This window comes from Saccostrea echinata, unplaced genomic scaffold (genome assembly GCF_033153115.1).
Source record: "Saccostrea echinata isolate AGI-Se365-2 ecotype Australia unplaced genomic scaffold, CSIRO_AGI_Sech_v1 ptg000057l, whole genome shotgun sequence".
Taxonomy (NCBI): domain Eukaryota; kingdom Metazoa; phylum Mollusca; class Bivalvia; order Ostreida; family Ostreidae; genus Saccostrea; species Saccostrea echinata.
This window is the reverse complement of record NW_026889806.1, coordinates 6,962,501-6,978,026: the sequence shown is the minus strand read 5'-3', so window position 1 is coordinate 6,978,026 and position 15,526 is coordinate 6,962,501. Positions and strand designations below refer to the sequence as shown.

The window sequence follows — 15,526 nt, the reverse complement described above, 5'->3', positions numbered from 1 at the left end:
CTCAAAATTTGTCTGGAATGAGGTATACAGCATCATAAGAGTCAAAACTTATTGGAACTCTTAATTTACAGAAAATAAGAAAATAAAGCTCAGAACTATGTTGCGTATGTCCTTATCACAAATTTTGAAGTTCCCATAGAGCAACAGGTAAATGCTGGTTTGTTTGACTTTGTGTTTACAGAATTTGAGGAGGAAGATGATTTTAGTGAGACAGGCAGCAGGTACTCTCTGGCCAACATCAGCAGGACAAGCTCAGTAGGTCACTTATAAATCCTATCTCAAATCTCAACCCGCATCTCTTTGGTGATTAAACAGTTCAGTTAATGATCAGACTACTGGTTAAAGAGAAATCTCTTTTTCTTGATCTCGTAACTTGTTCACAGTAGCTGGTTTGACCAATAATCTTGTCCATGATCAAAAAACTGATTCATGATCAAATAGTGTAAATTAACTTTCTTTCACAAGTGGCAAACCTTTATCATGATAATGAGAGTTTAAAGAGGATGCCAAAGGGTGAACATCATACAGTTGTTGACTGGGGTAGAGGGAAACAGTCAATCTGTTGGACAGGAGTGCAAGCTGTTGCCCAAGGCTGTAGGCCGTGGGCAACAGCTTGCACTCCGGTCCTACAGATCGACTGTTTCCAGAGACTCCTGTCAACAACTGTTTTGTTATGCTTCTACCAAATCAAGTTCATAAATTTGACAGAAAATAAAACTGTTTTGGGAGAGAGAGACTTTACATGTATTAATCAACATTTTTGTATGTTTACTGTCCCTTCTTTCAAGTATCGCCTGGATTTTATCCTCGTTCACTGCAGCAAAATGAACATCTGCCATTTCTGTTTATCTTAACGACAGGTTTAGATTAATCGGCACTCCTCGGCTGATTACATTTAACTCACGGTTACCTGAATCAGCCGAGGTTTGCCGAATGAGGAAAAGATAACTCAATTTAGTTCCATTTGACGTCAGCGGGCAACAGTCTTTTTTAACAGTCTATGACAGTCGGGGAAAACAGTGGAACTGTTGGACTTTTTAAAGTAAGAAATTATATAGGGACTGTTTAGTAGGGGTATAACAATTGTTGCTGTGAATGTGTATATTATTTCAGTAACATGAAGCAAGGGTATGAAAGCTTGGGAGAGAGATATTTTAGAAACAAAATTTACATACTTATTAGATATGTCAAAGGACAAAAAAGATATTAATCAAGACGGAATGTTGGTTATGTCAAAGGACAAAAAAGATATTAATCAAGACAGAATGTTGGTTTACAGTAGGTACTGTGAAATCTCATTTTCGTGGGGGGTTAATTTTCGTTTTCAACGTATGAAGACACCCACAAATTCATGTTCACCACGCAAGGTAAAATTTTGTATACATGACTACTTATCAATTCTTCATTTATGAAATTAAGTCCCCATGAACCAATATTTTTTCTCAAATCACGAGAAAATTGACCCCAGGAAAATATGTGATTTTACAGTAATTCCTGATTAGCAATAGATCTATGAATAAAGAACAAACAGGTTGTAGGTCCTTGTCATTGTATAAAACACAAACTCAGCAAGAGATTTTCAAAGTCTCAACTGATTTATCAATATCTTTCTGGAGAAAAGTTGATTTCACGAGTAGGAGAAAATCAGCAGCAAATTACTACATTAGTTTGATAATTCATTAAACATTTCATATCACTGACTGAAAATGTTTGTTTGGTTTCTATTCATTTGATAAAGATGCACATGCATTGATAATTTGTGATGCACAGACATATTGACAGTTTCTTGAACATTTGATAAAGCTTGTAGTATTAAGACAAGTTCCTTATTTATTGATGTAGATCATGGATATACATATTGAGCCACGTATTACGCATGCTTTGACAAGCAATTGGAGTCTACATTTTAAACATGGAGGAATGCATAATCACTCCAAAACCATACAGGAATTTTTCCTCAATATTGCGTTATGCAACACTGTCATTGTTAGTAAAAGTCATGTAGATACGGTAAGTTTGTAGTGTGTTGTGTGGCTTAACCAATAACATTCTCTCTCTCATCAGGTGATGGAAAATCTCAAACTCGAGCCAGGTCTAGAACGAGAAATCTCCCGAATGTGCCTACGAAGCTTAAACAGTGTTAATTTGGATCTGCCAGAATTTATCTCCCCAAACTCTCAGAGAATTCAAGAGTTTTTCTTACTCATGGCTATCTGTAATACTGTAGTTGTCACACATCATGCTCATGAAGATTTGGTAAGTGGGAAGGTCAAGGTCAAGTCAAGGCCAATTCTAGACAATTTCAGTAATCTTGTTTAGGTAGGGGTATTTATATATTAAGTAATTTCACTGATTTATTAATTTATTTTTTCTATTTCAGATTAATTAAATTATGTGTAAATAAATTTGATAATTTTTAGCTCACCTCGACGAAGTCGAGATGAGCTTATGCTATACCCCCGGCGTTGGCGTCGGCGTCGGCGTCGGCGTTAGCGTCGGCGTCCCGGTTAAAGTTTTAGGAGCAAGTCCCATTCCCAAGTAACTATAAGCCCTACCTTGACCAAACTTGCATGGATGATGCATCTAGGGATGGACACTACCACACTTGCTTCGGATGCTGGATATGACCTAGATTTTCCAGATGATTGACCAGGTTAAAGTTTTTGGAGCAGGTCCATTCCCAAGGAATTATAAGCCCTACCTGGACCAAACTTGCATGGATGATGCATCTAGGGATGGACACTACAACACTTGCTTCGGATGCTGGATCTGACCTAGATTTTCCAGATGAGTGACCAGGTTAAAGTTTTTTGAGCAGGTCAATTCCCAAGTAACTATAAGCCCTACCTGGACCAAACTTGCATGGATGATGCATCTAGGGATGGACACTACCACACTTGCTTCGGATGCTGGATCTGACCTAGATTTTCCAGATGAGTGACCAGGTTAAAGTTTTTGGAGCAGGTCCATTCCCAAGGAATTATAAGCCCTATCTGGACCAAACTTGCATGGTTGATGCATCTAGGGATGGACACTACAACACTTGCTTCGGATGCTGGATCTGACCTAGATTTTCCAGATGAGTGACCAGGTTAAAGTTTTTGGAGCAGGTCAATTCCCAAGTAACTATAAGCCCTACCTGGACCAAACTTGCATGGATGATGCATCTAGGGATGGACACTACCACACTTGCTTCGGATGCTGGATATGACCTAGATTTTCCAGATGAGTGACCAGGTTAAAGTTTTTGGAGCAGGTCCATTCCCAAGTAACTATAAGCCTTACCTGGACCAAACTTGCATGGATGATGCAGATTGTGATGGACACTACCACACTTGCTTCGGATGCTGGATCTGACCTAGATTTTCCAGATGAGTGACCAGGTTAAAGTTTTTGGAGCAGGTCCATTCCCAAGTAACTATAAGCCCTACCTGGATCAAACTTGCATGGAGGATGCATTTAGGAATGGACACTACCACACTTGCTTTGGATGCTGGATATGACCTAGATTTTCCAGATGGGCCACTAGGTTAAAGTTTTTGGAGCAGGTCCATTCCCAAGTAACTATTAGCCCTACCTTGACCAATCTTGCATGGATGATGCATCTAGGGATGAACACTACCACACTTGCTTTGGATGCTGGATCTGACCTAGATTTTCCAGATGAGTGACCAGGTTAAAGTTTTTGGAGCAGGTCCATTCCCAAGTAATTATAAGCCCTACCTGAATCAAACTTGCATGGAGGATGCATATAGGGATGGACACTACCACACTTGCTTTGGATGCTGGATCTGACCTAGATTTTCCAGATGGGTCACTAGGTTAAAGTTTTTGGAGCAGGTCCATTCCCAAGAAACTATTAGCCCTACCTTGACCAAACTTGCATGGATGATGCATCTGGGGATGGACACTACCACACTTGCTTCAGATGCTGGATCTGACCTAGATTTTCCAGATGAGTGACTAGGTTAAAGTTTTTGGAGCAGGTACCCAATTATAAGCCCTACCTGGACCAAACCTGCATGGATGATGCATCAAAGGAAGGACTCTACCATACTTGCTTCAGATGCTGGATCTGACCTACATTTTCCAGATGAGTGACTAGATTAAAGGTTTGGGAGCAGGTCTATTCCCAAGTGATTATTTAAGCCTTACCTTGACCAAACTTTCGTGGATAATGCATCTAGGGATGGACGCTACCACACTTGCTTGGGATGCTGGATCTGACCTAGATTTTCCAGATGAGTGACCAGGTTAAAGTTTTTGGAACAGGTCCATTCCCAAGTAACTATAAGCCCTACCTGGACCAAATTTGCATGGATGATACATCTAGGGATAGACACTACCATATTTACTTCAGATGCTGGATCTGACCTAGATTTTCCAGATGATTGATCAGGTTAAAGTTTTTTTGGAGCAGGTCCATTCCCAAGTAAATATAAGCCCTACCTGGACCAAACTTGCATGGATGATGCATCTAGGGATGTACACTAACTAACCTGCTTTGGATTCTGGATCTGACCTAGATTTTCCACATGAGTGAATTTTAGCCATATTTTAACCAAATTAGCATGAATGATGATGTATCTAGAGATGGACAGTTCCAGACTTACTTTGGATTCTGAATCTAATATTGATGGATATTAATCTTGGAATGTACACTAACTAGGAAAAAAATATGATGTGAGATTTACCTTACTTATAGATAACATTCGTCGAGGTGAGCTTAGTAATCTTTGATTACCTATGTTTAGTGATGTACCTAGAAACATAACACTATTTTTTAGTCATGTAAATTAAAAATCATCATCATTATATTTTCTTTCGTTTTTGCTCCACTAACTTTTTACCTGCTTTTGCACATGCATATTGTTTTAATTGATTTTTTTTGTTTGAAAAGCAGGGTTGCAAAAAAGCACTGTTTACATTATGAATTTTTTTTCTCTTTAATGATCTTTAGATAAAGTTTTGCTATGATGTCTTTCCAAGCTTTTGTGACTTTTGAACATTTTCAGATGGATGATTGCGGATCCATTGTTGAAGGACATTATAGAGGCAGAAATAAGTCACAAGATGACCTAGATAAAGTTAGTCGAAGTGGAGAGACCCCCCAGAAGAAAAGTTTCCCAATATTAAATCTCCCAGACACCCCTATACAACGTAAAGGAGCGCTTCCACCCCTCGGGCAGAGGGAAGTAGGGACACCTCCTCTTTCTAAGAAAAATGGAAATATACATGTACCACCAATTACGATATCTAATTCTGGGGATTTTGACAGATTTCGCGAGTTTGGGATGAGTACACCCTCGGAAGGCAGTATAGCAGGGTCGTCCTATATCTCAGACGGTTCACAGAACAGTCGATACGAGGCGGAGAGTCCAGACGAGCTCGCTCTTGTGAGAGCCGCATGTACCTACGGATGTCGACTAATTAATCGCAGTGTGGATAAAGTCAGAGTCTGGCTACCCGGTAACTTACACCTGTTGTCAAACTTGGTTTATCAAGATTTTCCTGTCAATTTATATACTGTATATATTTTGTATGCATATTGAAAGTCCAGAAGATAAAGGTGATTTATAATCAGTTTCTAGATTACTATTTATTTCAGGTTCTCCCTCCTTTAGCTTTTAATCATAATTCTTTTTTCTCCTTCAGGTGAAGGTGAGGTGGAGTTTGAGATACTTGAGGTTCTACAGTTTGATTCCACAAGAAAGCGTATGTCTGTGATAGTGAAAAACACCAACAACAAGGAACTGGTTATGTTTACCAAGGGTGCCGACACAGCAGTGCTGGGGGTCCTTCACAAAAAATTCAAAGGTAATTCAGATCTTTTGAGCATGTATTTCATGGTTGTATTTTTCCCTATTAATATGATAGATTTTTCACTTGACCTAAATTTTATGTCACTATCTTGAAAGAAAATGCAGATTTTTCCTGCCATCTTGTAATAATGTCATGTCAATGTGTTTGTTGGTTTGTATAAATCAGTAATGGTCTCACACTTTGTTTTATCATGGTTTATAATTTTTTTTTCAGAGGATAAGGAACTACACCGACTTGTTAAAGAGTCGGAGAAACATATACTGAACTACGCAATGCAGGGACTCAGGACCCTATGTATGGCCAAAAAGGTAATAACTCATAAACTCACCAAATTACATACTGCAGCGAGTCAAGTCCCCATTTATGGCCAAAAGGCAATAATTTCAAAAGTCAGTGATATACAAAGCATGGACCAACAATCTTGCGTAATTAAGTAATGCAGGGAGTCAAGACCCTGTGCATGGCCTAATGGTAAAAATCACAAAATTACACAATGTTGGACTTATGTATGGAATAAAAAATTAGAAAGTTTTGAAAGATATAGTCTCATAACTGCAACGGTGTGTGCAAACAAATTGAGTAACTCCTTGCCTTGACTGCAAATGTGATTTATATTCAAAATTCCTGTATTATCCTTCGGATAAGTTACAACTAATGGAAGAGCCATTGCAACAGCTTCTGTCCAATGTGAAAGTGAATTTTGATTTTCGCTTATGACGTTGCACTTCCACGGCTTTCAACATTTGTGACGTCAAAATAAAATGCATACTTTAATCTTTTGACCCCCTGTCCATGTTATGGTGTTTTGAATGCTATAGCTTTGTAAGCAAAATACATGTGGAATGTAAATATAAGCAGGGTTCGACACTAACTTTTAAAGGCTTTAGTCCAGCCGGACTAGTGCTTCATTACTTTTACTAGTCCGCACACGATTTTGTTAGTCCGTCAAAAGAAAGAAACATCAATGTTTTTTAAACATTAATTTAACGTGACAATTAATATACGTCTTATTTTTTGAAATAAACAAAGTATTTACGTGAAACATATTATTCCACAGATTCATTGAAATCTCGCAATCAGCAAGTACGATCGTAATTCCCGATCTTGTTTTTTTTTTTTTTTTAACTTTAAATTACATCCAAAACGTCCAACATCTTTCTTAAAAGTGTCATTCTAAATCATGATCGCTAAAACCTTATACTTCATATCGATCAGTCGAAAAATTAAGCGCTGAACTGACCCGGCATTGCGTAACTACCCGCCAAAAGCTAGAAATCTAAAAATACACGCGGGGTTTTCCAGTAAAAGTTGTCGAGAATCGGACATCGGTAATTTATTCATATTGTTTTTCAGAATTTTTTATTGGTCCGTTCGGACTAATTAGCCACATATTTTATTAGTCCGAATGAAAATGTATCAGTCTGAGACTAACGGACTAACGTTAGTGTCGAACCCTGATAAGCCATTACACCCTAAAATTCATTATACCATACTATACAATATTTAACAATCAGTTATGAGATTTTATTATAAGCGGCTCAAATTTGACAGATTATATGACTATTGGAGATCCAAGATGATTGGACAAGATGAAGCAATCTGAAGTATTTCTCCTATTAAAACTTTTTGGTGAAGGCATTACACAGGTTGCTGATGACCTTGTCTGTTACTATATATATAGATCCTGACACATCTGTTACTATATATAGATCCTGACATGCCTGTTACTATATATAGATCCTGACACTTCTGTTACTATTTAAAGATCCTGACACGCAAGGAGTACGACGAGTGGAAGGTGAAATTTAACGAAGCCTCGGCAGCCATGGACAACAGGGAGGAGAAGATTCTACAGGTGGCGTGTGAGATAGAGAAAGACCTGGAGCTTCTGGGTAGGTCATAGTAGGTCAGAGGTCAATGCTTCAGGGAGGTCAAAGAAGGTCAATCAAGAACTAGGGAAACAGTTAATAACCAGTCCAAATGTTAGTTAGTATAATCAGAGTACAGTAAAAGAGGATTATAGCAAAGTGCCAAGGATGAACAATATTAGTTCATTATAAGGCCAGGTAAAATTAATCTTTAGATTCTCATCCCCGCCCGCCCCTCTCAAAGTGCCCCGCCCCGTTGTTTTTTATTTTGCTTTTTCGGTGCCAAACGTATTATTTTCATGTATTTTTATTCAGCAAGAATCTGGGTCAAAATTTAAGAGTTATCTCCCGTCTGTATATTAAAAGTCGCGTGGCGCTATTTATAGCCAAAAAAAAAAACTATGTTAAGAATGGAGAAATATCGGCAATAAAAGCAGTTTAAATATGTAAGGAAAAGATAATTTGTCAGTAATGAGAAGGCAGAAAAGCAAAAATAACATATAAACACATCTAGATTCCATCACTGGCATGGGCAAGTTTTTAAAGAGATTTTAACCAAGTAAAAACAGACGAAGAAAATACACATGGTCAAGTTTTAAATAACGATCTCCAGATGTATGTGATTTTGCATTTAAAAAAAAAACATCGTCCAAAGACTTTAGAAAATAATAGTGCTAAGGAAATGTTAAATCTTAAAACTGCTCAGGTTTAGGCTTTTCAGTAGAATATTTTACAGATTTACACAATCCTGTTTTGCAAATTTAATGTCGAACATGTCAAGTCTCAAGAACGATTGAATGTATGAGGACAGTGGAAATCTGTGATATCTGTATATCACACAGAACAGAAGGAGTTGTTGGTAAAACTATAAGGTATTTGGGGAAAGGCCGATGAGAAAACATGCATATGCAATTTATTAGGATCAGCACCTCATTTTGTTTGGCGTGTGCCGTATCTTTGTTAATAAAACTATAAATATTTTAATTTTCTATAACAAGAATCTTCTGTAGATATTTAAAAGAATATGAAAACAATAAAATCTATTCATATTGGCATTAACATAGATAATGTAAAAATTAAGTGTACGAATGTGTTGTTGATACTTTCATTTATAAAAAATAAAAAATAAAATCCGCCCACCCGCCCCAATTTTTCAGCAAATTAGGATGAGAATCTAAATTTTAAATTTATATGGCCTAAACGTTGTTCATTTTATCCATTAAGTTAATAAGATGTTTTCTAAGTATCACTTTGTTGTAAGTGTGAATTCAGTGTGAACATGTTTGCGGTAATCATGTTGTACTGTAATAGAAAGATCAAAAGTAACAAAATAATATCATCTACATGTATTAAGGAAAACTTTAAAAAGTTACTAAGTAGGTCAAAGGTCATTATAAGAGACCTGTAGTCTGTGAAAGTTAATTAATCAAAGGTTATGGATATGTTACAGGGACCTTAAGTTACTATGTAGACTGTAATTCAAAGTTCTGACATCTATTTTAGAGGAAAGTAAAAGTAGAGGGAGATATTTATGGAGGATTTTATTTTATTATACCTCCTACTTGAAAGCGGCGATATATAGAGATGGCCATGGGAGTGTTCATCCATCCAGCCGTTACGCTTGGAGTACCCATCTCTTATCTGCAACTCCTCCTTTACCACAGACTGTATAAAATTTAATGAGACTTTCACAGAATATTTATTACAAAGTGCCACAGTGCACCTCCTATTTTACATTTTGATGAGACACATACTTGGGGTTTCCCATAGCAAAACACAGAAAATTATAATCTTTCTATAAATCTCTTATTTGCAACTCCTCCTATATCACTGAATAAAATTTAATGAGAATTTTACAGAATCTTTATTTCAGAGTGCCACTATGCACCTATTTTACATTTTGATCAGACAAATATTTGGGCTTTCCCATAGCAAAACATGGACTCTGTCATCATACTCATATGGGAGTGGGAGGTATCATTTTATGAGTTCATTGCTCACAGTACCTCTAGTTGGATATAATTCCAAGAAAAATTTCCCCCAGGAGTTGAATGCAGATTATTTTTAATTAATGTATTTGGATGACAGGTTTTCTGTATTAATTAACAATATATAATCAGGCCTCTATTGTGTTCTATTGTGTTCCCAGGTGCCACAGGTATTGAGGACAAATTACAGGAAGGTGTACCAGAGACGATAGAAAAACTGAGGAAAGCAGGGATCAAAGTCTGGGTCCTCACTGGAGACAAACAGGTAGGGGCGGGGACAAACAATTGGAGGGACAGGAGACAAACGGGGGGGGGGGGGGGGCAGGGGAGAGAAACAGGTAGGGGAAGAGGGGACAAACAGGTAGGGGAAGAGGGGAAAACAGGTAGGGATGGGGACATACAGGTAAAGGGACAGATGTAAAGGGACGATTCAAGTCTTTGTCCTCACCAGTGATCAGGAGGTGCTGGGTCCAGAAAGGAATGTGAAGATGTGGGTGGCAATCAATCAGGTACAGGGGCAAGGGAAGGGGAGAACATGTAAAAGACAGGTCAGAATGTAGGCCTTGACTGGGGAGGAGAAATGTAAATAGAGATCTATAAGTTAAGAGGAAAGGGGAGGGAATGAAGACAAGTAAATGTAATGTGATAACTTCTACACATAGCATTATGAATGTAACCCTCTTTGTTTCAGGAAACAGCTATTCAGGTGGCCTATTCCTCTAAGCTGATTGGGCAGAAAGACCAGGTCCTCATTATCAATGCAGAAAATTTGGTGAGTTTAAATACAATGTCACATCTTTTTTGTAAAAAATATTTATAGGCATTATCCTGCACATTGTCAACATTGTGTAGATTGTAAAATCTTGTTCCTGTTGTCAGTATGGAGTCATAAACTAGGAAGGAGCACACATCTTAGTAAAATATAGACATAATTCATCCACTCTACCTAACATAGGAATCTTAACGTGTATTGAATTTTTAGGAAAAAATCGCTAAATTTGCGTCTCGTAAAAATTCCACTTATACGTTATAGCTGTGTTAAGTCAGTATAATGTGCCCATCATTACACTTTATAGCGTCTTCATTGCATATTAATTTTGTAGTTTGTTACTTTAAATTTATATGAAGCTAGATAAGGAATCTACATGTGTAAGTGAGAATTATACAGGTCATGTTACCTGATTTACCTACTCGTACATGTAATTTTTTCCAGACTTGTACAAAGGATCTCTTGGAACACCATATACAGCAGATCGAGAGGGACACAGGAGGAGGACAAACATCATCCTCCCCCCAGACAAAGAAGCAGGAGTACACCCTAGTGATCGATGGTCGTACCCTCGCGTACGCTCTCAATGAACAGCTGGAGGATTTATTTCTTGACCTGGCTCAGAAGTGCACCTCTGTTGTGTGTTGTAGATCCACTCCCATACAGAAGGTAAATTTATAGATCCACTCCCATACAGAAGGTAAATTTATAGATCCACCTCTGTAGTGTGCTGTAGGTCCACTCCCATACAGAAGGTAAATTTATAGATCCACCTCTGTAGTGTGCTGTAGATCCACTCCCATACAGAAGGTAAATTTAAAGATCCACCTCTAGTGTGCTTTAGGTCCACTCCCATACAGAAGGTAAATTTATAGATCCACCTCTGTAGTGTGCTGTAGGTCCACTCCCATACAGAAGGTAAATTTATAGATCTACATCTGTAGTGTGCTGTAGATCCACTCCCATACAGAAGGTAAATTTATAGATTCACCTCTGTAGTGCGCTGTAGGTCCCTCTCATATAGATGGTGAATTTATAGATTATCTATCCATATGATGAATTGAATTTTCGCAACAGACCCCTTTACTTGTGTAATTGCAGATATCAACCCACATTGGGGGAGAGGGGATCATTACTAGATACATGTACAGTACATTGCAGGGAGATCCAAATCAGTCAGATAGATACATGTACATTGACCTAAAGAGACACTCTCCACTTTTCTTTAGACTCATGTCCACATAGTGTTTTAGATCCCAAGTGTCATACACAGTCAATCCCCCACCCATCCCCCTTCAACTCACATAAATACATAACTGAGGAACCTTGTTTACATCATGGAGATACACATGTATTTGACTATATACACCTACAGCCATACATAGGAAAACTTATCTTCATGGTACAATTTAATTACATGTAATTTTAGATCTTTGCTCTTGCAAAATACAAGCATAGAATTCATTGTCTTGAGCAGTGAAGTGATATTTATACATTTTTTTTAATTAGTTTTTGTCTTTTAAAAAGATGATTATACATCTTAGGTGGTAATTATATTTGCTTTGTGATGTTATATGTATGGTGTTTGAATAATGACTACTTCAATATATCTGCTTATTTTTCAGGGCTCAGTAGTCAAGATAGTTCGAGACAAGCTGAACAAGTTAACACTGGCAATAGGTCTGTATTCTTCTACCAGGAAATGAGTCCTGTATATTTATGTGAAAATTTTCTAGATAACATCATGAAAGTATTCTTTATATGAATCTTTTCTTTAAAAACAGAATCTGTGATGACATATCAAAATAGAATTTGTTCAACCTACATGTACAGTGTAGATAATGGAACTTGTGTGATAAATTTGACACACAAGTGAATATGTGATATACGATATGTGTGTTATATTACATGTGTGATATAATACATACAATATGTGTGATATATTACGTGTGATATAACCCATACGATACGTGTGATATATTGCATGTGTGATATAACACATACAATATGTGTGATATATTGCATGTGTGATATAACACATACAATATGTGTGATATATTACATGAGTGATATAACACATACGATACGTGTGATACAGGTGATGGAGCCAATGATGTCAGCATGATACAGGTGGCGGATGTCGGGATTGGGATATCGGGACAGGAAGGCATGCAGGCTGTGATGGCGTCAGATTTCGCTATTTCTCGTTTCATGTTTCTCCAGCGTCTCCTCCTGGTTCACGGACACTGGTGCTACTGTCGTCTCGCACGATTCTCATCATTCATGTTCTATAAAAGCTTGGTAGGTCTTCATCTTGGGTCTAATTTTTTTCTAATTAAAAAAATACATATGAAATTTATATAATGCTAAATTGAGTTTTCATGTAATGTGAATATTTAATTATCAGTTTCATGTAAACTCTTTTAATATTAGTGAATGTTTTTTTTGTACACAATTGTTTTTGAGTTATCACATGTTTGAAATTTTAATTTTTGGAATACAGATCCGATAGAAATAATGTCTCTTAAGAAATGACACAAATTTCTAACACACTGATCAATTCACAGGAGACTTTTTTTTCTCATTTACCAGGCATGCATTTTGCATGTTGATTATGCATAAAATAAACTGATTTGTAACAATTTATAATCTGTCTGTCTGTTAACATTAAATGGTTGAGTAATCTTATAATTCAAACACATTGTATCTCTCTGATGCTAGCACCAATAATTGACCACATTCAGTCATGGATCATTTAGTCAGAATCATTTAGATTTACATCGTATTAAACCTGTAGTTCTCAATAAACCTTGTGGTGGGATAGATGCTTTTGAAAAATCCAACTTTTACATACAGTATCCATTTATCTTGAGAGAAAGCAAAACAGAATTGCTGACATATTGTAACTTGATGCTAAAGTAGTTAGTTATTTTGCTTTAGATTTATAATTCCAGATTTTAAAAGACAAGAGGAATTAAAATACATGTATATAACACTTAACTGTAAAATAAGCTAAGAATGTAGATTGTTCATTTTCAATGGATAGAGTTTATTCCATGTATTTTAACAATAAACAATTAATATATAAGTACACCTGTACATGTACTGTTTATCACAGTTTGTTTGCAAGGAGTTAAATATAACTTGAATGATATAATTGATATTGCCCGATATTTATTCAGAAATTGTGTGTGATGAGTTGCTAGATTTTCACATATAATCCTCATTCATTCTAACCAGGTTCTAGGGTAGAGTTATTCTCCTCTCGAGTGACATTCTATCAACACAGTGAAAGAGGTCACCTCTACTGTTGCACTTAATATCACTTTCTGTATAGAAAATTATACAATGTCCACGATTAAAATAGGAACCACTTACATGTATAACGAAGTATTCAATTATTTTTAATTTAATCAAAGGTTTAAGTGCAGCAGTAAGTGAAGGTAAATTACTTTGTACTCTGATTACTGTTATGGGGAGATAACTCTGGCCTGTGATCTGTAGTGCATTTTTTAACCCTCATCTCGTCTGTTTCTAGATCAGTGTATTAGTCATGTTTTGGTACCAGATCTACAGTGCGTACTCGGGATCGATGCAATTTGACAGTCTTTACACCATGCTCACACATGTAGTCTTCTGTGCATTTCCTCCGCTGGTGAACGGGGTCTTAGACAAAGATTTGTCTTCAGAAACTCTCCTCAGATTCCCTCATATCTACAAAATGGGCATTGATGATACGGTAAATACTGCACTGCTTTATATAATCATTGTACATTAAACATGTTTGTTTCCTCATTGATTTTAGGGAATCGAATTCACGATGCTCTGGTTCCAGCTCTATAGTGGATACTCGGGCTCGCTGCAATTCAACAGTCTCTTTTTGCTGTTTATCCATGTCTTATTCACGGCGTTTCCGCCAGTCATTAATGGCGTATTTGACAAAGACTTAATGCCCTCCACCCTGTTACGCTTCCCCGAGGTTTATAAAATGGGGATTGAGGATAAGGTAACCCTGGTAACCTCTTGCCTGCCGTAGCCATTTTTCTTGGAGTTTTTGAAGTGTATAACTTGCTGTGAGGAATGTAGAATGTCTAAATGGCCTCCATTTTATGTATAACATGAGAATGTCCTTCACGTCTCTCAGAATGATGAATTAAAACTCTAAAAATATATGTATTAATCTAACATTTACATGAATACATGTGTTACGCTGCATGGAAAATTTTCCAGTGTTTGTGTATGTAATATCACAATTAGACATTTATTTATAAAAAGCTTACAGTACTCTGAATACAAACATATTGAAGTTCATTAACACTATTCATAGCAATATAGTCAGCTATAAGGAAATTGGAGGTCAGATTGAATTACATAACTGATATTCCAAGGTCAAAATTCCTTCCAAAAGCTTAAAGGTGATAGGCATTGGAAAAGAAATTCTATATATATATGCTTTATATTTATTAGATAGACACTATGCCAGTTGGGAGCTTTGCATTATAAGTCTGATATTGAACCTAAGCTGGTTTAGGAGGGTTGTATATTAGCTGTATATTATAGCTGCTTAGTTTAGAAAAACAGATAAGGGGCATGGCAGAAGGAAAACCTGATTCAAATGTAATGGGGAGTTATATTTTATACACCCACTTCCATAAATGCAGGGCTGTGCAGGCAAGATTGTATAGTATCTAAAACTTAATGAAGTAACTAAATTAATGACTTATTTACTTGATGTATTCAATTTAACATGGTCTTGCTGACATCTTAAATTCATTAACAAATATCTACAAATCTTTATTAATATTTAATAAAGAAGCAATGGACAAAATGAGCTAGATTTACTGAGATTTTTAATCTTTCACTTTTTACTGAAGCTTATTCCTTATACACTTCTAGTCATGCCAACACGTCAAATTTTGTCCCAAGTTACACACGCTTTTATATCAGATAGCTGATAAAATAAAATAATTTTGAGATCATATGTAGATTAGCCTTTTGTTTGAAAATTAATATTCAATGTGGACAGTTTTATTAGCTCACCTGAGCTGAAAGCTCAAGTGAGCTTTTCTGATCACCCG

At 36.6% G+C, this 15,526-nt stretch overlaps 1 protein-coding gene across 2 annotated transcripts in view; it reads left to right on the top strand.

The window, feature by feature from the left end:
- LOC133174335 (phospholipid-transporting ATPase VD-like) overlaps positions 1-15,526 on the top strand; it is a 37,134-nt gene that overhangs the window by 12,448 nt on the left and 9,160 nt on the right. The window contains exons 8-19 of one of the 2 annotated variants that reach the window (XM_061309442.1): positions 182-255; positions 2,065-2,256; positions 5,016-5,469; positions 5,656-5,817; positions 6,037-6,131; positions 7,589-7,715; positions 9,841-9,944; positions 10,371-10,451; positions 10,893-11,117; positions 12,074-12,128; positions 12,547-12,749; positions 14,254-14,454. In XM_061309442.1, the coding sequence (XP_061165426.1) occupies positions 182-255; positions 2,065-2,256; positions 5,016-5,469; positions 5,656-5,817; positions 6,037-6,131; positions 7,589-7,715; positions 9,841-9,944; positions 10,371-10,451; positions 10,893-11,117; positions 12,074-12,128; positions 12,547-12,749; positions 14,254-14,454 (1,973 nt within the window). Of the gene's footprint in view, positions 1-181; positions 256-2,064; positions 2,257-5,015; positions 5,470-5,655; positions 5,818-6,036; positions 6,132-7,588; positions 7,716-9,840; positions 9,945-10,370; positions 10,452-10,892; positions 11,118-12,073; positions 12,129-12,546; positions 12,750-13,986; positions 14,188-14,253; positions 14,455-15,526 lie in introns of both variants that reach the window. The other variant, XM_061309441.1, reaches the window with a different exon arrangement.